General features: G+C 34.0%; 1 protein-coding gene across 1 annotated transcript in view; it reads left to right on the plus strand.

Annotated features, from left to right (window-relative positions):
* LOC128192146 (ubiquitin carboxyl-terminal hydrolase 25-like) overlaps positions 1 to 24,594 on the plus strand; it is a 192,244-nt gene that overhangs the window by 137,188 nt on the left and 30,462 nt on the right. Inside the window, exons 15-16 of the mRNA XM_052864629.1 lie at positions 18,524 to 18,594; positions 23,034 to 23,256. Coding sequence (XP_052720589.1) covers positions 18,524 to 18,594; positions 23,034 to 23,256 — 294 coding nt within the window. The remainder of the gene's footprint in view (positions 1 to 18,523; positions 18,595 to 23,033; positions 23,257 to 24,594) is intronic.

Genomic DNA, 24,594 nt, shown 5'->3' on the forward strand with positions numbered 1-24,594 from the left:
TCAATAATTTTGTGCAAATTTTTGTAAGTAAGTACGCTTTATGGACCTGATGTATCAAAATAGAATACAAAAAATGCAATGCTAGTATCGCGTTTGGTAATTTTTTTACCATTTTATGGACTCAAACTTAAATTCATGGTGTTTATTCTTTAGATTGACATCTTAGAAAAAAGATTTGGTAAAATAAATTCTATGTTGACGGATTACTTTTCCTGCTATAAGCTCTAAACCAAGTAGACCCTGACAAAAAAATCCGTAAAAATCACATTTTGCTACAGTTTTCTGCCTAGATCTGTCAACAATGTTAGATATCATTTAAACATTTATAAATTGATGATTGATTAAATTCGAAATAGCTTCTGTCTCTAAATTTAAACCGGTTTTAGTGAGAGAAAAAGAAAAATTCGGGGGGTGGGGGGGGGGGATCAAAACAAAGAAGATATAAGCATCCCTGAGATCCTGGTTAATCAGAAACTTCGTTTTTCATTTTACTTTAACAAAATCAAGTTTCTCAACATTAATCATTTCTATCTCTCATAGAATACATATAATATGTATTACGGTGCGACCGTTGGGGCGAGCACAGCATGTGATAAAATAATGAATTATGATAAAACAATAAAAATAAAAGTAGCGACATAAAGTGAATGAATTTGAATGCAGAATAAAATAGACATGCCTATTTTTTCCAGTAAATTTTCATTATTCATAATTCATAGGATTTTGTTATCTATTTAATATAGAATTTATCTAGGATAAAATGTTGTAGAATAATAAAGATTTTAACATAAAGTACATTTATACAGTTTATTTCCTCTTTTCTTGCAGCAGACATTTTTCTTAAACTTACATTAAAAAAATTGACCTATCACAGAGTCCCCCCTACCCCGTTTTAAAAAAAATCAAATTTACGTATAAAAAAAATTTGCTGATCATATAAGGAAAATAGATCGCACTCCAAATTCTTCACCCGGATTAGAAATTTCCTGATTTTGAGAATTTCTTTTTGCTTGCGAAGATTTTTTGAATGATGTTGCCTCGCCCCTTTTAAAAAAACATTCCTTGAAATTACCGTAAATATAGTGAATAAAATATATGTGAGCATTCATCCAAATGAGAGGAAGTTACAGCTGTTTCCTGTCGTTGAAGAAATGTCCCCATTCTGCAAGATTTTGAGAAGATTTTGGTATTTATATTTCAGCAGATTTGCAATAACTACTTAGAGTAATTTCCCCTTATTGTGACGTCAGAGTTCACGTTGGTCAAGTGTTGTCTGTCTCTTTGAAAACACCCTGAAAAAAAAACCTACGCAAAATATTATACAAATATTGACTGGGGTTGAGGGCAACATTGATTATATTAGCCCCCGAGGGACGAAATATTGCCCGACGCGAATTCACGAATTTAATTTGGTGCAAAGTTCATTTCCAAAATATCCTCAGCATCAAACGGTCACCTGTGATATTCCTCAAACCGTAAGAATTAACAAACAGATGTTCTACCTGATTTTACTTCACAGTAATTCGCAAATCCTAAAATCCATTATAATAGCAAACCGTCGCATTGCGCGTCCGTTGTTTACTTGCCTTGACTGACTGTCAATATTTTTCGGGCGAGCTAATATTACAATTATTGACTATTCGTCTATATAGAGTTATATAGTGAGAATATACTACTGAATATAACAAACTGTTTTGTTTACTTAAAAGCATTATGTTCTTGAAATTACATAATTTATCTATTTCTCAAAAGTTTCACCTTGATTCTCGCGAGATGGTATCCAGTCTAGTGAGATTGACTGACATTGAGGAATTGCATTGTGGGTCGAAATTTACTGACGCCGAAAAATTTCTGACGATTCAATGTGTAAGAAATCCATTGTGACGTCACTCGAAAGGACGATAACTCCGTTAGTTTTATGTAATGGAATTTACTTTGTGTCAGCAGTATATTTACAATGCATGTACATAGTCTTTTATCTTGTTCTCATGAGAGTGTGAAATGGGAAACCATAATTACAGGGAACTACTGGGACGATTAAAACAAGGCATTACTGGTCCGATTTACTGACGCCAAAAAATTCTATTCACACACGCCTTGCCAGTAGAGCTCGCTTCACGCCGGCACTCGCTATTACCGTTTTAACTACTTATTATTGCCATTGTTTACAACAGCGTTGTAGAGCAAAATCAATACCGGGTATCAAAAACGCTTTGTAAAAGTCGAACCAATATTGTAAAATCCGTATTATGACGTAGTGCGATACTCGGACTACTTTAATTATTATGTCTCCCCTTTCAAAGGGGAGACATATTGTTTTTGTCGACTTTCTTCTTCTTATTCTTATTCTTCTTCATCCAAATTTGTCCAGGCCGTAACTTAAATACCCTATGACATTAAGACTTCAAACTTGGAACATAGGTAGATGGTATTGAGAAGGAGTACACGCCACCAAAAGTTTTGACCTTGACCTATTTTGTTCTTCAAGGTCAAGCTTTTCATAAAAAGTATTGTCTGGACCATAACACAAGACTCCTTTAACATACAGACTTTTAACTTGTTTCATAGATAGATGGTATATAACCTAGTTGAACCTTACCAAAAATTTTGACCTTGACCTAGAATTTTTATTTCAAGGTCATATTAGAAAAAACTTCATTGTTCAACTCCTGAATATACTTTGACAGAAGGACTTCAAACTTTAAACAAAGAACAATAATAATACACTTAGGTGTACTATTGATTTATATATGACCTTGACCATGTTTTACTCAAGGTCAAATTAAGAAAAAGATTTAAAAAATTTGTCTAGGTCTGGGTAACATATATCTGTCATCATTCTTTTTCAATTGTTAAATTTGCCCAATATTACAATCCTTGGGGAGAAGGGGTGACATGTGTTTTTTTTGTAAAAAAAACCAACAATACCCACTAGTTTCTATCTGATAAATGTCTAGGCGTCATATAAACTTTTAAAGACCATTTGAATTTTTTTTTTTTTTCATCCCCCCTTTTCTAAAGTTTGAGGCACGACTCTTAGCTTTGCATTCCAAGTATGCTAACCATTAAGCCAAGGTGACTTTTACAAGGTGGGTGTTAAGAATTTAATCAAACTTCAATTGAATGAATGTGATGTGACACAATACAATACTTTTTCCACAATGTAAATACGGTGGATCTAAGCCAGGCGAGTGTGTTAATACAAGATTGAGATGCGTAGTGAATGGATAGGTGTTACATAACTGGTTGAAATGACAGTATTTCACTTTTAAAGAAAAATCAGTGCTGCATAAAAACAGTGTGGTCAAATTCTTGTCACGAGCAGCAAATTTTAGATGTTCGAAGGCCACATTGGATTTACTGATGCAAATTTTCATGCTGTTTTTAATTGCACGTGGTTAGACACTGATTCTTTACTGTGCATTTGTGGATTACAAGAAGGAAATGTCTGAAATGAATTAAGGTCAGTCATGTATTTCAGCCAAGTCAGCTGAGAAAAAAAAAACCAGGCTAAGAGAAAATGCAAACAAAATTCAAATAAAATCGGGGTGTAGGAAGAAAGAGTTACTGTGGAATCATTAAATTTCGTGGTGGCTCAATTTTCGTGGAATTTGTGGGTACCTCTCATCCACAAATCAACATCCCCTACGAATTAATAAATTAGGGTAATAAAGTCTTATTTCCATTGTAGGTTTAAGAGGATACACAAAATTACGTCCCCACGAACCTGTAAAATTTAAGCAATCCACGAAAATTGGCCCCCACAAAATTTAATGATTCTACAGTATCCTTCCTAGAACTTCACAAAGTATTGCAATAGGTTGCTGATAAAAATGCAAAAGCAGATTTTTATTGTAAGTTGAGCATGAATTTATTAGATAAAAATATGTAAGTGTTGAATTTTCGTTTATCAAGATTATGGTTTGATGCCGCCGGAGTTTATCATTTTCTTCAATACCAACCATTTCATTTCAAATTTGGCAGGCATATAGATTAAGGTGTTAGGAACAATCCCTCAAAGTTTTGTTTAGTTCTAAAGAATTTTACTGGAGCTTGAATATTTATTCAGAGGCATGGTCTAAAACGTAGTCTGGATCGACGGAGCAGTCAGAATGTCAGACTTTGTAAAATTTTGACAAATGTTTGTAACACTTTGCTGGGTGTGATTTCCATAAGAAATAATGAATTTCCAAGCCAGTCATCACATGTCAGGGTGATATATGGATTCAACCATTGTATAAAATTGGGGGGGGGGGGGGAGAATAGGGGTTAAGTTATCCTAGTTTTATGTATAAATAAAACTGATATATTGGTATTTTGCAGATTCTTATAACATATTAGTTCTAAGAGTTCCAAATGTCAAGGTCAAAGGTCATTCAAGATAGCTCTTTACGAGTAGTTTTAGATTTAAGGCAGTGAATAGTCATTTTTAGGCCTTTCCAAACCCTATAAGGAACCAAAAAGTGGCCCCTCAGACCACAATTTTTAAAAAGTACTTTTTATTCCTAACTATAATTCGTACAGATTTTATCAATCAGATGAATAATAAAAAGGTTACTGCTAAAGGGCTGTTTTGAACGTTGACCACTGCATAACCTAACTTTTTAGAACTGTATACCCAAAAACCTTTCCGGTCTGCGCATTGTGTGTGTTATTATACAAATGAAATGTTGTTACAGTAATATTTATTTGAAAATTTTTTGAGGAAACGATCGATGCATGATTTTAATTTAACATAGAAACTCCCAGAGACGATTTTCATCGACTCATAAAAATGGAACTATATGATATTTTTAGCTCACCTGAGCTGAAAACTCAAGTGAGCTATTCTGATCACATTTTTTCCGTCGTCCGTCTGTGAACTTCTTCTCTAAAACTGCTTGACCAATTTCAGCCAAATTTGGCACAAAGCATCCTTATGGAAAGACAAATATAAATTGCAGAAATGAAAGATCGATCTTTATTCTAAGTGGAGAAAACCTCGAAACTGTAGAAAAAGGGGGGTGCATTTTTTAAAATCTTCTTCTCAAGAACTACTGAGTCAAATTCATCGTAATTTAGCATAAATCATCCTCATGGGAAGGCAAATATAAATTGCAAAAATTAAGGGCTGATTCTGTTTCAAATTTGAGTAATTTACAAAAATAATAAGACACTCAGAGAGAATGGGGGTCAATCAGTTTAACTTCGGGCTCGATATTCCATATATCGAAACCAGTATAGAGGACCAGTCTATGTTAGAAGTAGCCATCTTGAACATGCACATGTTGAACAGACTCTGAGATGAATCTGCTTGGTGTGCAACAGTTTACTTGTGAAGGGAATATTTGAAACAACCAAAATATATTTGTGCTGTTTATGTGAAGTAAATTGAGGTTAAATAATCAACGAGTTGACTTTTTCATTTGTGACGGTGGTTTTAGCTTGTTTTCATTTTCGTTTAGCATGTTTCTTTTTATTTTAACTTGAGAGGAACCATCGTCTTTATTTTAGAATTTAAATTTTTTACGTGTAGACCGGTAAATCAGACAGCTGATTGTTTACATGTACCTGCGCAAAATCTGATGCACTAACAACAGTTATAGAATACTATTCAGTATGTTGGAACATGTAATTCGGTACGATCTCTACGTATTGGTTGATTAATGCAACATGTTTTATTAAGATGCTCAGCAATTCAATCTAAATGGAGATTATTCTTGCTGCTAGAAATATATAAGTATATATATGATGAAAAATAAATTGAGTTTTTTTCTTTGTTTTTGTGCATTTTTAGCTCACCGAGACGAAGTCAAGGAGAGCTTATGCTATACCCTCGGCGTCGGCGTCGGCGGTGGCGTCGGCGTCGGCGTCGGCGTCCGGACCTGGTTAAAGTTTTTGTTGCAGGTCCTGTATCTAAGCTATTACTTGTCCTATCTTCACCAAACTTGCATGGATGATGCATCTGGACCTACTTATGGACTTGAAAGTCTTGGATGCTGAATCTGGGTCCTAAATTTCAGATGCTGGAGGAGGTTAAGGTTGTTGGACCAGGTTAAAGTTTTTGTTGCAGGTGCCCTTTGATAGCAGTATCTTAGTTACTGCTGGTCTGTACTTCACCAAAATTGCATGGATGGTGTGCCTTATGATACTGATGCACCAGACAGGCTTGAGTGCTGAATCTGAGCTATAGGTTTCGGATGCTGGAGGAGGTTAAGGTTTTTGGAGCGGGTTAAAGTTTTTGTTGCGGGTGCCCATTGATAGCAATATCTAAGTTACTACTGGTCCTAACTTCACCAAACTTGTATAGATGATGCGTCTTATGATACTGATGCACCTGACAAGCTTGAATGCTGAATCTGAGCAATAGGTTTCGGATGCTGGAAGAGGTTAAGGTTTTTAGAGCTGGTTAAAGTTTTTATTGCAGGTGCCCTCTGATGATTAATCTTAGTTACTACTGGTCCTAACTTCACCAAACTTGTATGGATGGTGCGTCTTATGATACTGATGCACCTGAAAGCTTGAATGCTGAATCTGAGCAATAGGTTTCGGATGCTGGAAGAGGTTAAGGTTTTAAGAGCTGGTTAAGTTTTTGTTGCAGGTGCCCTCTGATGATTATATCTTAGTTACTACTGGTCCTAACTTCACCAAACTTGTATGGATGGTGCGTCTTATGATACTGATGCACCTGACAAGCTTGAATGCTGAATCTGAGCAATAGGTTTCGGATGCTGGAGGAGGTTAAGGTTTTAAGAGCTGGTTAAGTTTTTGTTGCAGGTGCCCTCTGATGATTATATCTTAGTTACTACTGGTCCTAACTTCACCAAACTTGTATGGATGGTGCGTCTTATGATACTGATGCACCTGACAAGCTTGAATGCTGAATCTGAGCAATAGGTTTCGGATGCTGGAGGAGGTTAAGGTTTTAAGAGCTGGTTAGATAAAGTTTTTGAAACAGGTGCCCTCTGATGATGATATCTTCGTTATTACTTGTCCTTACTTCACCAGACTTCCATGGATGGTGTGTCTTATGATACTGATGCACCTGACAGGCTTGAATGCATAATCTGGTTTCGGATGCTGGATAAAGTTAAGTTTTTAGGAACAGGTCACATGTTTAATAGATGATAGTACTGTTTCAAACTTGCATAGTTGATTTAACTGTAATATGAATGAATCACAGAGGTAGCTTCAGATGCAGAGCTTGTTCTCCATTATCAAGGATGCTAAAATATAAATCTTAGTTATTACTGGTCCTAACTTCACCAAACTTGAATGGATGGTGTGTCTTATGATACAGATGCACCTGACAGGCATGGATGCTGAATCTGAGCCATAGGTTGCGGATGCTGGAGGAAGTTAAGGTTTTAATTGCTTAATAAATAAGTGCCCTCTGATGATGATATCTTAGTTATTACTGGTCAAAACTTCACCAAAATTGCATGGATGATGCGTCTTATGATACAAATGCACCTGATGGGCTTGAATGCTGAATCTGAGCCATAGGTTTCGGATGCTGGATGAGGTTTACTTTTAAGGAACAGGTCACATGTTTTATAGATGATAGCTTGCATAGTTGATTTAACTTTATTATAAATTAAATGCAGAGGTTGCTTCAGAAGCAGAGCCTGATCTCCATTATCAAGGATGCTAAAGAAATCTCCTACCTCACTCAAACCAGCTCAATAGATAGATGTGTTTGTTGATAAATGATATAACATGATTCCTATGATAAAGTATTGTATGATATGAAACAATATTGTTTGATATGATACAATATGATATCATATGTTATATTATAAAAAGTTATACGATACGATATGATATTGTATCAATTTTTTTGATATTTTATGATATGATTATGTATCATGATATTGTTATGTATAGTATTGTATATTATGATACAATATTGTATAATATTATATTGTATTTTTAATTTATTATTTTATCACATGATACAATTACATAAGATATTGCAAAATATTATATTGTATCCCATGATACAATATTGTATATTCTATAATATTGTATCATACAATATTGTATAATATGATATTGGTTTCAGTATTATAGAATTATATCACATGAAATTGTATTATATGATATTGTAATATTATATATTATTGTATCATACGATATTGTATGATATGATATTGGTTTTTATGATATATTATCATATCACATGAAATTGTATTATATGATATTGTAATATATTTTATTGTGCAATATGATGCAATATGTATAATATAATAATGTATTTTATAATATTTTACCATATCACTTAATGTTGTATCATTTGATAAGATACAATGTTGGAATCAAATTATATTGTATTATATGATATAATATCATATAATGTATCAAATATGTTTCAGTGTCATTCAATACAATATCATTCTATAATATACAATATAATATCATGTTTCAGTGTTATGATGTATTATGTAATATGATATTGTAATATGATACTATATTGTATTATATTTTATGATATTGTATTATGTGATCAAATACAATAAGGTATAACACAATACAATGTCATATCATACGTTACAATATCAAATCTCATTATTGTTTATTACGGTATTTTATTTATTATATGATATATATTATATTAGAAATATGACATGATGCAATATTTAATTTTATATCATTGTATTGATTAACATATGAACATATGATTATCATAAAAAAATTTATCAGATGATATACGATATTTTGTCAAAACAGAATCCATGAATATCCAAGATCATAAAGTATGATTTTCATATAAAATGATAAAGGTGGTCTTATGAAGGTGATGTCTCATAAGGGTGATGCTCCGTCTCGGTGAGCTTAGTAATCTATGATTACCTATGTTTTTCTTGTTTTAATTGTTTACAAATTTCTATTTACTAACCTGAGAGCTTCGAGTTATAAGCAAGATACAGAGCTTTGCGCACAATGCTACTGTATGTTTGTACACAAAGCTGAGATCATGCTTTAGTTGGTTTATATTTGAAATGCAGCTATGCTGAATAGGAAATACCAAGTTTAAAATTCTAAAGTTGAATGTAATAAACTCGTGTGAACAAAAACATGACTCAAACCAAGCTATGTATCTTGCTTATAAATCTACGATTAATGCTGAAAATTTGGTTGACCAATGGAAATGTTTTGCTAAAAGGATGATATGCGGTTACTACTTTCTGGTGCCCCTCATATCTCAAAGATTAAGTATATGCAAAAATAAGTGTAAAATTCGGATATTCATTTTTGGTTAATCTACCGAGGGGTCATATAGCACAATATCCTTTGAACGCCCATTTAAAGCCAGTGTTACTCAGGTGAGCGATGTGGCCCATTGGGCCTCTTGTTTTAAGTTTGAGCCCTTAAATCTCAAAAACGGTAAGAGATAGAAAATGTTTACGCTTAGGATTTTGTATGTCTAGACATGATAAATCTAGTCCCTAAATTTGAATGCTCTAACTCAAAAAGTAGGAATGATGCTGCGCTTCAATATATTTTAAGTATTTTCCTTGTAAGAACTGGAAGTACCAGAACCGTAAGTCTAAAAATTACATACAAGTGTTATTTCGAATTGCTATTAGACTTTTGTATTATTGTTTCATTATTTCTTTCCGTTATCAAAAATTTCCAAAATGTTTTAACATCTTGGTATAACCTTAAATAGTAACTTATGAGCAGTGCAATGTCAAAAGAATGACAACTCCAGAACTTTACAAGTAGCTATACTTCCAGAGGAATATTTTCATAAAATAATTTTTAGGTAAGTACAGACCCTGAAACGTACTACTATACCACACGCTCGCTAAACGGTTCACACGAAACGCTGAACGGTTTACACGAAACGCTGCACGCTTTGCCCGAACCGCTAAACGATTTACACAAAACGCTGAACGGTTTATACGAAACGATTCTCGCACGAAACGATTTGCTCGCTTTTCACACGCTTTGGACACGCTTTTATCCTGATCGATTCGGGTCCTCTCGGATTTTTACCCTGACTCTGTTAGTAAGAATTAATTTTAAGAAAACATGAAATAATAGAAATTCTGATATTAGAAACATATATGTACATAAGTATTGATTTGATTGATTAAATTAATTTGGTACTTATATTTAAAGCAAAAAATTATTTATTCACAGAATTAGCCAAAAATATTACGTCTATAAATATATTTATTGCCCAAAAGAAATATCCATGATTCTTATTAGTACCGTAAATGATAAATATTTCATAGAAAAAAGTTACCGTAACACAATATTCAATACCAAAAATAAAATCTGTATGATTACAAACTGATATCAGTTTTTCAGTATTCATTAATACTTTTATTGGTTTCAGAGAATACGATGTAAAAATACTAACTGTAAATAAACCTGTGATTATTTACATTGATAATTTGGTTTTTCAGTATTCGGCGGGATTTGTTTTTTCTTCTCACATTAATATTTTTATTGGGTTCAGAGAATACGATGTAAAAATACTTACTGGAAATAAACCTGTAATTATTTACATTGATAATTTTGAAAGTTATGTAAAATCTAATTAGTCACATAAGTTAGAAAAATACTATGAAACAACCGACTAATTTTTTTATGTCGAATCATTCGCGTAAATAAATGTTCCGTATACATGTATAATATCACAGAGAAAAATCAATGGATTAAACAATAAAGAAAGTTGTCATTTCTATTTCGGATTTCGGAAAGAACAAAAAATAAAAAATGATTTAGATTTTTGTCTCAATATTCGTATACATATCCAGCACCCCGCATAACGGCTTACAATATATCTATCATAATCTATTTAAATTAAGTACCATGCATATAGATTCCCATAATAATAAATTGCATGTGTACATTTGAGGAAATTAGGAAAATTTCAGTGTGTTAATTATTTGTTGTTTTCCGTTATCAGTGTTTAAATAATTAAAATAATAACTTGTAGAAATACTTTTAATCGGGATTCAAAAGAATTTACTTCCCGCATTTCATAGAAATGAACAGTATATTTTCTTTCTATGTTAATTTTACATTTAATTTTGTTCAAATTAATGTTAAATAATCGACCATTGACATTGTGTGCATCAACAAATACTGATTCCGACTACCTTGAAGTCATTAAATTTCTATTGGCTATTGACAAAAAAAGAGACGCGTGACCATCCAATGAAAACGAATACACAGAGTTTGATTGACAGGTTCAGCCAGATGCAGGTCTTACCCAATGTCCGAGGTTATGTGTACTGGTTGTACACAGCCGAATAGTCTCAGTAACTAGTCTTCTTTCAATACGCGTACTTTTCTTTTGTTTGTTAATAATAATTCAATTTTGTAAAAAGATAAGTATATCATTTCTTATAGATTTTTTTCACGAGAATATCTCAATGGAGTTTTGCCAATCAGTTTAAAGTAATGTTTAACACGAGCGCTATTTTGAAACAGTTAAATTTTCAGAGAGTTCCGAATGAAATCTGATGAACGTTTCACACGGTTCTCGCACGCTTTGCATGAAACGATTTACACGCTTTGCCCGAAACGCTGCACGCTTTGCCCGAAACGCTTAACGGTTTACACGAAACGCTTCACGATTCACACGAAACGCTAAACGGTTTACACCAAACGCTAAACGATTTACACAAAACGTTTCCCGCACGAAAGTCGCACGCTTTTTTGGTGTAGTAGTATGTTTAAGGGTCTGTATTTATTCCTCGGACACAAAACTTGGTATGCCTATAGTATTTATGCTCTTACATTCTTAGAGCAAAGCGAGATAACTCTCTCTTAATAAAGAACAAGTGCACTTATGCTATAGAGAATGGGCCCTTTTTCAGTGCCGTTTTTATGCAGAAAATATCAACAAATTGCTTTTTTCTCGTAATAGGTAAGCACTGATGGATACTTCTGATTTATATGCACGCTTAAATTTGCCAACATTAGCATACTTTTTAAAAACTTAAGGATTTTTAAATGCCTTTAAATAATCTAAATCTGGAAAAATTGAACAGAACCTGAATTGTGTCTATATATATTTAAATCAGTGGGAGGAGACATTTAAATCAACATTGCTCTGTTGGTGGATCGATTGGCGCATTTGCTGAATTATACTTTATGCATTATTTTACGTCTGAAAAAAAAACCGAATAAAGCTTTGAAGTTGCATATTACCATAGTGACCAAACAAACATTCCTGACCATACAAAGATGATGGAAAGCGATTTAAAATGTGTCAATGTTTTACAGTGAGCACATTTGACAAATGTTTACCTGGATAGAACCCACGTGATTGTTTGAAATAATTTATTCCATGCGTGGGTTCAAACATAGGTCATGCTGGTAATAGCTTTCGCTTGATAAAGGAAAAACCTTGTAATTTTCATACATTTTTCATTAAGTTACCAGCCTAATGTAGTACAAACTTCTTACTTTCACAGGAGTTTTTTTAATGTATAATGCGTATTCCACAAGTTTGTACTCGGTTAGGCTGACAGTAAACAAAGGCTTTGAAATGAATGCCCGTCCTCAATTTACTTTACAAAATCAGGAATGTCTGCTGACCCTTACTATGTTTTAAAGCATCATGCTTTTTATATTCAATGAATTCAGCGCTAAAACTTGTTAATTCTTATGGAAATAGATATCAATCGATAATGTTAGGGAAAAAATATGCTTAATTTGAATCTTTATTTTTTCACTTTTTACCGGGGCCCATAAGTACACTCGTCCTTTTGAAATTTAAACACGTTGTGATTTTTCGGCCTTTCATATCCCTATATGGAGTCTAAAAGTGGCCCCTCGGACCATAATTTTTAGATTGTACTTTTTATTCCTAACAATAAACTGAAAAGATTGTTAAAATCAGAGCAAAATAAAGAAGTTACAGGTTAAAGGCTGTTTTGAACATTGGCCCCTGCAGATCCCTAATCTTTTTGAACTGTCTACCCAAAACCTTTTCCGGTCTGTGAATTTTGTGTATCATTATACAACTAAAATATTGCAATGTTTACTTGAAAATTTTTTGAGAAAACGAACGACGCATGATTTTAGTTTAACACTGAAACTCCCAAGGACGAAATTTCATAGGCTCATAAAACCGAAAGTACTGAATATTTTTTATTCAAACTTGGAATATATGTTCTATTTGAACCATGTTTAGGCGTCTTATAAAATTCCTAAGGTTTTTTGATTTTTTTTGTTTTTCATCCCCCTTTTTAGCTCACCTGAGCTGAAAGCTAAAGTGAGCTATTCTGATCACATTTTGTCTGTCGTCCGTCTGTCCGTCTGTCCATCTGTCCGTCCGTCTGTCCGTAAACTTTTCACATTTTCAACATCTTCTCAAGAACTACTTGGCCAATTTCAACCAAACTTGGCACAAATCATCCTTAGGCAAAGGGGATTCAAAGTTGTGAAAATTAAGGGTCACACCCGTTTTGAAGGGGAGATAATTAGAAATTAATGAAAAATTTCGAGAAATTTTCAAAAATCTTCTTCTCAAGAACCAGAAAGCCAGGAAAGCTGAAACTTGTGTGGAAGCATCCTCAGGTAGTGTAGATTCAAAGTTGTGAAAATCATGACCCCCGGGTGTAGGGTGGGGCCACAATGGGGGGTCGAAGTTTTACATAGGAATATATAGAATAAATCTTTAAAAATCTTCTTCTCAGAAACTAATCAGCCAGGAAAGCTTAAATTTGTGTGGAAGCATCCTCAGGTAGTGTAGATTCAAAGTTGTGAAAATCATGACCCCCGGGTGTAGGGTGGGGCCACAATGGGGGGTCGAAGTTTTACATAGGAATATATAGAATAAATCTTTAAAAATCTTCTTCTCAGAAACTAATCAGCCAGGAAAGCTGAAACTTGTGTGGAAGCATCCTCAGGTAGTGTAGATTCAAAGTTGTGAAAATCATGACCCCCGGGTGTAGGGTGGGGCCACAATGGGGGGTCGAAGTTTTACATAGGAATATATAGAATAAATCTTTAAAAATCTTCTTCTGAGAAACTAATCAGCCAGGAAAGCTTAAATTTGTGTGGAAGCATCCTCAGGTAGTGTAGATTCAAAGTTGTGAAATTCATGACCCCCGGGTGTAGGGTGGGGCCACAATGGGGGGTCGAAGTTTTACATAGGAATATATAGAGTAAATCTTTAAAAATCTTTTTCTTAGAAACTAATCAGCCAGGAAAGCTGAAACTTGTGTGGAAGCATCCTCAGGTAGTGTAGATTCAAAGTTGTGAAAATCATGACCCCTGGGGGTAGGGTGAGGCCACATGGGGGGGGGTGTTAAAGTTTTACATAGGAATAGAGTAAATCTTTAAAAATCTTCTTCTCAGAAACTAATCAGCAAGATGATTCTTTATAGTTGTTAAAACTTTGGCTCCAGGACAATTCTTCCGCTTCACAAGAAGGTTCAGAGTTTAATGTAGCTAAATATCCCATATATAAACAATTGTAAAGGATCTTTTTGAGAACTGCAATACTCAACATGTGATATGACTATAAAATTGAAGCAGGCAGCTATTTTTTCATTAGAATCTTTTTGTATTACTGTTTTGGGTTATTGCCCTTGATTTGTTGATTCTTGATTATTTTAATTAATGCATCCACTGTTAACCAATTATTGTGATGATTATTTTTATACAATAATAAATATTCAATGTATATAAGTTGTTCTGCATAAGTAGTTTTGGGTAATGGCTGGATTAGTTTGTTTATTTTTGATTTCCAATTTTTAGATACTATGAATTATTTTAGGCTGGCACATATATAGGGACAGTGTCTATTGCATTGCAATAGACTGTTTGGGGTTAAACTTGAACAGGTACGGAGAGATTGAGGGTGTTGACATCCCTGCTCTTTCTTATCTTCGTGTTTTTCTAACCAACGATACAGAATGTGCGGTCATTTCTGCCCTGTAACACATTAATACAAGTGTGCGGTCATACCTGCTTGTATTGGTGGTGGTTGCGGCGGAACACTAGTGTATGGTCATCCCTGCTGGTGTTCTGGCCTTTCTAGCGCAAGTGTGCGGCACTCCCTGCGGTAGGTTGAGCTGTTGGCGCAAGTGTGAGGTCATCCCTGCTTGCGTTATCTATTCTTGCATTAACGTTGGTACCTGTTGAGTTGCGTAGGTGTGCGGTTATCCCTGCCTGCATAACGTTGAGTCTCTATATATGTGCAGGAGCGGTGATTAAAGTCTGCTCTTGTAAATATTTTCAGCAATCAGGGCTATCCGAGTTCCAAGGGGGAAAAATGGATTTTATTTATACAGGATCTACATGTATTAATGTACATTGTCCAGATTGTATTATGACTCCATTAAGCTGACTTTATCATACCTATTGTTCCTCAGGTGAGCGATGTGGCCCATGGGCCTCTTGTTTCAAGTTTGAGCCCTATTATCTCAAAAACGATAAAATGTAGAAAAATGCCTATGCTTATGATTTTGTAAAACTAGACAAGATACATCTTACTCTTAAATTCGAATGCTGTAACTCCAAAAATAATAAAGATATTGTGTTTCAATAAATTTTTAGTATTTTCCTTTTCAAAACCGGAAGTGCCAGAACCAGAAGTTCAAAACCTTACATACGTGTGTCATTTCAAATTGCTATAAGTCTATTGCATGATTGTTTTAATATGTCTCTCTATTTTCAAAAAATCGCTGACGAAACTTTGTCGAGAATAATAATAATAAAACATCAGAATAACAATAGGTTTCAACCGAAAGTCGAAAAGCCCTTATTATTCAAAGGGGCATGGTCACAATTTTGTTCAAATTTTATTTTTCTGTTTTTATTATTTGCAATGCTTTAGGAATGCATTTCTAGTGATCAAATGAAATTTTGGTGCCAGTCATTGAGTTTTAAGCAAGATACAGGGCTCACAATTCTTCGTCATGTAAACAAGGCTTGTGCCCTGTTTTTGTTTACATAGGTTCAATATACCGGTAAAAAATCTTTTTCAAGCTAGTTTGTCTATCTTAATATTCATTTTAAGCATAAATAAACAGTTCCTAATGATTAATACATGTATTGTAGGCATAAAACTAGAATTTTCACTTCAACATTCAAAATGTAAACGAACGCTTTGTTTACATAGCAAAGAATTGTAAGCTCTGTAACTTATTAAGGTAACTCCGTATCTATAAAATTATGGGTACAAAGTTAATAACTTAACTTTTTTTAGGTCACCTGAGTCACTCAGGTGACCTATTGCAATTGGTCTTCGTCCGTCGTCGTGCGTCTGTGCGTCGTGCGTCGTGCGTTAACAATTTTACATTTTTAACTTCTTCTTGAAAACTACCAGGCCAATCGTTACCATTTTTGGTGTGAAGCATCTCTATGGTAAGAAGAATCTAAATTGTGAAATTCATGGCTCTACCACCCCTAGGGTGCCACGGGCGGGGCCAAATATGCAAAAAAAAGCCAAATTTTCAAAAATCTTCTTCTCTACTCCCACGCATGTGAGGAAAAAACTAAATGCATGGTTATGTTGTCCATGAAGCCCTCTACCAAAATTGTGAAATTTATGGCCCCTGGGTCAGGGGTTCTGACTCTAGGGTGGGGCCAATGTGGCCATATAGTAAAAATGTATTAAATCTTAGAAAATCTTCTTCTCTACTACCATATACATTGGTCAAAAACTAAATGCATGATTATGATGTCCATGAAGCCCTTAACCTAAATTGTGAAATTTATGACCCCTGGGTCAGGGGTTCAGGCTCTAGGGTGGGGCCAATATGGCCAAATCGTAAAAATGTATTAAATCTTAGAAAATCTTCTTCTCTACTATCATATATATTTGTCAAAAACTAAATGCATGATAATGATGTCCATGAAGCCCTCAACTTAAATTGTGAAATTCATGACCCCATGGTCAGGGGTTCAGGCTCTAGGGTGGGGCCAATATGGCCAAATTGTAAAAATGTATTAAATCTTAGAAAATCTTCTTCTCTACCCCCATATATATTTGTTAAAAACTAAATGCATGATTATGATGTCCATGAAGCCCTCTACCAAAATTGTGAAATTCATGACCCCTGGGTCAGGGGTTCAGGCTCTAGGGTGGGGCCAATATGGCCAAATAGTAAAAATGTATTAAATCTTAGAAAATCTTCTTCTCTACTCCCATATATATTTGTTAAAAATTAAATGCATTGTTATGATGTCCATGAGGCCCTCTACCAAAATTGTGAAATTCATGACCACTTTATTAGGTGTTCAGGCTCTAGGGTGGGGCCAATATGGCCATATAGTAAAACTTTTTTAAATCTTAAAAAATCTTCTTCTCTACTCCCACACATGTGAGCAAAAAACTGAATACATGGTTATGATGTCCATGAGGGCCTCTACTAAAATTGTGAAATTCATGCCCCTTTGTTAGGTGTTCAGGCTCTAGGGTTGGGCCAATATGGCCATATAGTGAAAATGTTTTAAATCTTAAAAAATCTTCTTCTCTACTCCCACACATGTGGGCAAAAAAATAAATACATGGTTATGATATCCACAATCTCCTTTACCTAAATTGTGAAATTCATGGTCCTTGGGTCAGGGGTTCAGAACATGAAAAGGGGGGGGGGGGGGGGGGGGGCGCAATATCGCAATATAGTGTTAATGCATATAATGTTTAAAAATTTTCTTCTCTATTCTCACACATCTGTATAAAAAAAACTGACTAATAATTATGTTTACCAGGAAGTCCTCTACTGAAATTTTAATTTTCATGTCCCCTCAAGGATGGGTTTTGACTCTAGGGCAGGGCCAAATAGGATGTATAGATGTTAATGCATATAACGTTAAAACTCCCACACACCTGAAAGGAAAACTGAATTCATGATTTTGTAGACCAGATCTTTTAGTTTTTCACCAAAATAATAGGTTTCACAGTTCTTTTTGAAATGTGGTCGTCATTACAAATTTATAATTTTTCTACTCCAGTATGAAACCTAATTAATTAGATGCGTATATGAGACTCCATGACAAGTTTGTGTATGGGATATATGCTACTCAGGTGACCGTTAAGGCCAATTGGCCTCTTGTTTAACTTATTGGGCTTGAATTTCATCAAAAAATAAATAAAATATATATGTATCCATCCTATTTAAGATGTAAGTTAATAAAAACCAAAGACTGAAATTATCATCTGAAAATCACACTTTTTTGTTTAAAAATTATATATAAGTGGATGGATACTTGTTTGTCTATTTAAATTTTATTGCTTACTATGCCAGAAAACTAAAATTAATTTAAAAAAAAAGAAAAAATTGTTGACATTAGAAAAATTATAGCATTTAGATATATAACTTAGAGAAAAGTAGAAAAGAGTTATTTCCCTTTGTCATTATTGAATTATAATATAAGGATGAAAAACGCTTATCAAATATCTCCAAGTAAACAATGAATTGAGTTTTTGATGTGCACCTATAATAACATAGAAATTACAAATCTACTTGCAAGAATTTTAATGAATTCATGGTTTATGTAAAATGTATGACGTCACAGGAGGGTGGATTTACTTTAAGTCTCTAAACAATATCTATTTCAGAATTACAGGAGAAAATAAGTAAACTAGAAGCAATGAAAAACAGTATGTATTCAGATGAGACTTTGAAACAGGTGAGCAATCTTGTTTAATACCAGTGTCATATTTAAACAACAGATAGTTTGTATACATGTAAGAGTGTCATTTATTGTTAAGTCACCTAAATTAACAAAGTTTGGAAAGGGGGGGGGGATGTAGGAATTACCTTGTCCGTCCATCTGTCTGTCTGCAAAATTTTCGTCCAGTCAATATCTTTCTTATGGAGAGACATTGGAAGTTCTTACTTCACACAAAGATTGCATATAAGCAAGTTCATTTGGGCAAGGTCAAGGTCACTGGCACGAAAAAAGCAAAATTTGTGCCTGGTCCATATCTTTCTTATGGAGAAACATTGGAAATTCTTACTTTCCACAAAGATTGCATATGACCTGAGGGTATGTCATGTTTCATCGCATCCAGGTATTTCATTCACCCCAACATGTTTCATTGGATGAAAAATATATAGAAAAGGATTTTGAACAAAAATAATATGACACCCACTGCACTGGTATAATATTCAGCAAAAGATGAAATAAAACAGACTGAAATCCAGGCACACACGTCAAAAATCTTTGCCTCATTGTGAATTATAACATCCCACATATGCAAACCACACAGTCTGTAGCAGATCTTGCAGTGACAGCATGGTCTTTAGAGAACAATTTTTTTTTATAGAAAACTGATATAAATCATGTTGCCTCGTTAATGTTTTGGATTTACTATTCATTACTTACTGTATACAAGGTTACTTTTGCCATGTGTTAATTTCACCCTTCTATACTTGCAAATAGTTTCGTCCAGTACGTCTTAAATTCGCCAAGACATGCTTGAGTACTAACAATGTTCGATTTTTAAAAAGCTAAGAAAGTCAGCCAGCTGAATTTTAATTTTAAGTCAAAAGTGAATACACAATCTATTAAAATACAAGATAAATAGTTTCCAGAACAGTAATAATATCTGGATGCACATTTAGTTTGTGCCCTTTTTTTATGGCTGTACATGTAGGTGAGGAGATAAGCTTGTAGCGGTGTATATGCAATGCATGACTGCAGACCTACTTAATAATTTAAGTTTTAACTTTGAAAACATACCGATAGCTGTCTGAATTTCATGGTCTCATTGCAAACCACTACCAATATACCAGTATTTACTTTTCAATCTCACAAAGAGAGTTGGGAAGATATATCTCCTGACTGTGGCTGCAGACGATTCCCATTGAGAGTCTTCCAATACAACGATGCGCAGTTTGACCTAGAAACTGACCAGTTTCATAACTTCTTCGAATTTCTCTAACACGAACTGTCTAATCCCCTCCCAGAATTCATTTGCGCAAAGTGCAATTAAAGTTTTATCCTAACTTAATTAGTTACCGTGCGAGCTGACTAAGGAGATAATTTGGAACATTGGAATTTGGCCAGTTTTAAATTCACTCGCTTACAATGAGGGTGAAAGAGGCGAAAATAAAATAGGGATGAACATTTCCATGTATATGGCATCCACTGTGTTTGATGTATTGTGGCTGGGGTCTACAATAAGATTATATGCATTCTGTATGAACAACACATGTTTGATGTGCACACAAAGTAATGCAGCACAACTGTATCTGTGCAATATACATGTAATAGGAATACATGTGAATTCTTCCAAAGAATAAACTTTCTACTGTGTTTTATTGGTTGTACCGTATTTTTCGGGGCATAGGCCGGTATTTTTTTTTCTGATGAGCGAGCCCCAGCCTATCCCCGGGATGGGCTAATCGTAGACTCAGAGTTGAAAAAATTAAACAGTAAAATATAAAATCCACTGTTTTTATCCATTGTACAGTCATTTTACCGGTAACGAATACTTGCCAGTATCGAATAATTTTTAGAAAAATTATTGCTGAAAGAAGAAGTTAAGGTTTTAAAAAATCCTAGCTATGTAATTAAAATACAGAAATAAATATTCTATCATTGTGTAAAGTTGTTTGACATTTGCACGATTATTTACCGAATTGTTTACAAATTAAAAAGGTGACCCTGTATGAGCTGCCGGAATGTGCAAGGCAAAAAAAACGAAAGTATGAAAACAATTAAGCCTAACTATGAAAATAAGTCTGTTATTGACCCATATTTGGTGGATAATAAGTAATTATAATCCATTTAATAAGATAGTGCATCATATTTTTGAATGAAATTACGACTTCAAATAGAACCACGTGTAGTTTTCCTAGTTTTGGTTCACTGCGATAGAAGCATTATTTGGCTGAATATATTGATAGATATACTAACAAAACAAAGGCAAATGACAATTACTTATCATCAATTACTGTTATAGAGTGTTTTCATGAAAATTCAATTTCATAAAGTAATGCAAATGAAAAATGTTTAAGTCCAGTTTCAATTTGACGGGAAAACGGTATAATAAAAATAACGATCATATCATTTGTTTAAATGACATATTCCCACAATTATTTTTCTTTCTTCATTTATAGGTCTATTAACATGTACCTCTAGTACATTTTTGAAATTAATTCGCCTCAAAATATTTAGTCAGAAGTAATTAGAGGGCACTTGATTCTATACTGGAAAACGAATTCAAAACTAGGAAAATGGAGGATGTGTTGAAATTACTTTCTCCATAATTCATCCTTTATATTTTCGGAAGTTTGATACTACATTTTAGAAGAACAAAGAAATGTGATTTAAAGTAGATCCAGTGTTCTGTGATGTCATACTTTTTTGTGAAAGATTGAATTCTTTGAAATTTGTGCAAGATAGTTTTATTTATTTTATGTGAATATAATCACATGGATGTAATTTGAATAACTGTTAAGTTCAAGATATTTTCGCAGCTTAATTTTATCCTAAATTTCCAATTTTTTATACATTTTATCTATGCTAAGGGGAAATAACTCTTTTTCTGACTTTTCTTTCAGTTGTATGTCTAAATGCCATAGTTTTACTTATCCCAGCAATTAATTTAAAAATATTTTTGTAGTTTTAGTTTTCTGATAAAGTTGACAATAAAATTAAACAAGATAACCTAATTTCTGCCTACAACATTTTACTCATAACAAAAAAAATACGGTTTTCTTATGCTAAAATATGCTTTAGTTTATGTTTATCTGGCATCTCAAAAAGTGTGATGACATGTATATTTTTTCTAACAATTGATGAAATTTAAGTCTATTAAGTTGAAATCAGTTTGGTGTTACAAAAAATAAAAACATTTGGAATTCTGATAATAATAGTCGCATGCACGACGAAACCGCATACTGATTCGTTACCGGTAAAACGACTGTACTGTTGTAGCAGTTTATTATGAGGGTTGTTTTTTTTCTTCATTTGTTTGAACTATTGTTCGATAGTTGTCCCGTTGATAAATTTTGTAATGACATCGTGAGTAATAAAATGTACAGTACTGTATGAGGTATTTCTTTACAACCCCAATCAAAAGAATTTTTTCGTTCGTGTATGAACCCTGGAAACTATTATTGCGCAGTAAAAAAGAAAACGAATCCGGGTAGAATGTAATATGACGGAATTTTTGTGAATTCTTCATGTCTGCGTTCGTGGGAATTACTGGTCTTGGGTGTAAAATAAATTAAATGCTTTGTGTTTTTACAATTAATTTTCTGTTGGATGAAATAACGGTATTCTGGTGTCGTGTGTATATACAAAGGTGTGAACCCGGTGACTAAAACACAGCCTGGGGGGCACGTAGTGTACACCATTACACTTCATTGCATTAACTGTGTTTTTAACATTACAACTTCTCTGCATAACGGCAAGTCACTATTTAATTAATTAATAGAAAGAACACAAATGAAATATTTTATGTTTGGTATTTCTTTTTCTCATTCATAGCGATTAAGGGGGATAACTCTATTTGAATATGAAACCATGTGTTGAGCTAATGGACGCCATACCCCGTATTTACAAGTAGCTTTCAAAGTATAACTTGATTAAATGAAATTTAGCAATAAGGTATTAATAAAATATAAAAGGTTTGGTAAAATATTATACTTAGTTCTACCAGGCAGAACCACGGAGGTTGGTGTTGCAATTAAATTTACACTATGTAAAATTACGATACGTAATGATACACCGACGAATATGGAAGAGACCAAACAGCCACAAAACACAGATGTATTTTTAAAAATTGCTTAAAATATATATGTTAAGCAAATTTAATAACTTTAATTACTCTTTTGACTTTCTACATCGATATTCTGAAAGTATATACTTAATACGATGACTTCCTTAATCAGTGGTCATACTTTCACTATAGTAATCATCGATTGAAAATCGGCTTATCCCCCAATTCGGCTAGTCTAAGGATATTCCTTGAATTTTGTCTAAAAATAAGCAATTTAGCCTATGCCCCACATCGACATATGCCCCGAATAATACCGTATATACCCCCAAAAATATGATAGTTGGTGAGCAATTTAGCTCATTGGCTTTTAATTATAATCAATTTTGAATTGTAGTATCCGTATCAGTTACATGCTGTGTTGGTGCATGAAGGACAGGCTGCTGCCGGCCATTATTGGGCCTACATTTATGACTCCATGAATGAGAAGTGGCTTAAATTTAATGACATTGCTGTGACCTGTACATCATGGGATGACTTGGTGAAGGAGAGTGTTGGAGGATATCATAATGCTAGTGCATATTGCTTAATGTATGTGCAGCAGTCAAATATGGAACCCTGTAAGTTAAGTTAATTTCTTTGAAATAAATAAGGAGTTAAATATTCAATTATTTTCATTCCGATTTTATAAATGAAGGGCTTTTTGACAATTCATTGAAATTCAAGCCTTTTTAGCTCATCTGTAAGAGCTTAAAGCTAAAAAGTGCTTTTCTTTTCACTTTTTGTCTGGCATCCATACAGTACTGATCAGACCCAACCTAACAGAAAGATAACACCACTTAAACTGGGGTTTACTTTCTGGGTTTAAGCTTGGTTTACTCCGAATTTACTAGAGTGTACCCAGAGTAAACCCAAAGTAAACTTAGAGTGGGAACAGAGAGTAAACCCAGTCAGAAGTATACCCCTGAAATTAGACGCTAACTGAGTATTTGGAATACACAAGGGGAAGGAATTTTAGGCAGTAGGATGGTAAGATAAAAGACGGGTCTGCTTCACACTTCAGTGCATACAGTTGACCTTAAAAGCAATTTCCAAGTAAACCCAAAGTAAAACCCCAAGTAAACCCAAGTGGACCCAAATTTTCAAAACGTAAACCCAGAGTAAACCCCAAATGTAAACCTGGGGTTTGGTCAGGGTTTACTCTGGTGTTAGGCTGGGTCTGATCAGTACTGTATGTCAATGAACTTTCCAGTTTTGATTTCTTCTCCAGAACCGCTTGGTTCAACAAAACTTTGCACAAGGCATCCTTGCAAAAAGGGGATTCAAGATAATTATACCCCTGCTCCGAAGGAGAAGGGGGTATACTGTTTTACCCTTGTGTGTCTGTCTGTCTGTCCGTCTGTAAAAAAAAATTCCTGTCGCATTTTTCTCAGCAACTATTCTTTGCAGATGCTTGAAACTTTAACACAGTATTTGTTCAGGCATGCCATACGTGGGATATATTTTTGAACCAATCAGATGTCAACTTCCTGTTAAATGACAACTTTGTTTATTTTTAGCCAAAATTTTCAAACAAATTTTTGTCAAAGATTTCTCAGCAACTATGAATTGCAGATGCTTAGAATTTTAAAAAGTATTTGTTTAGGCATGCCATATTGTGGGATATATTTTTGTACCAATCGGACATTAACTTCCTGTTAAGGCCAGAAAAGCTGCACATGAGTGAAAGCATCCCCAGAAAGTGTAGATTCAATTTTGTTCAAATCAAGATCCTAGGGTATAGAATGGGGCCAAAATGGGGGGTAAAATTTTTACTTAAGGAAATCCTAAGTTTATAAAAATCATTGTCAATGATATTGTTTCTATTTAGGTATCCTCAGGTAGTGTTGATTCAAGTTTGTTAAAATCATAGTCCCTGGGGGTAGGGTGTGGCCATAATGGAGGGGGGGGGGTGAAAT

The sequence above is a fragment of the Crassostrea angulata genome, chromosome 7 (genome assembly GCF_025612915.1).
Source record: "Crassostrea angulata isolate pt1a10 chromosome 7, ASM2561291v2, whole genome shotgun sequence".
Lineage (NCBI taxonomy): Eukaryota > Metazoa > Mollusca > Bivalvia > Ostreida > Ostreidae > Magallana > Magallana angulata.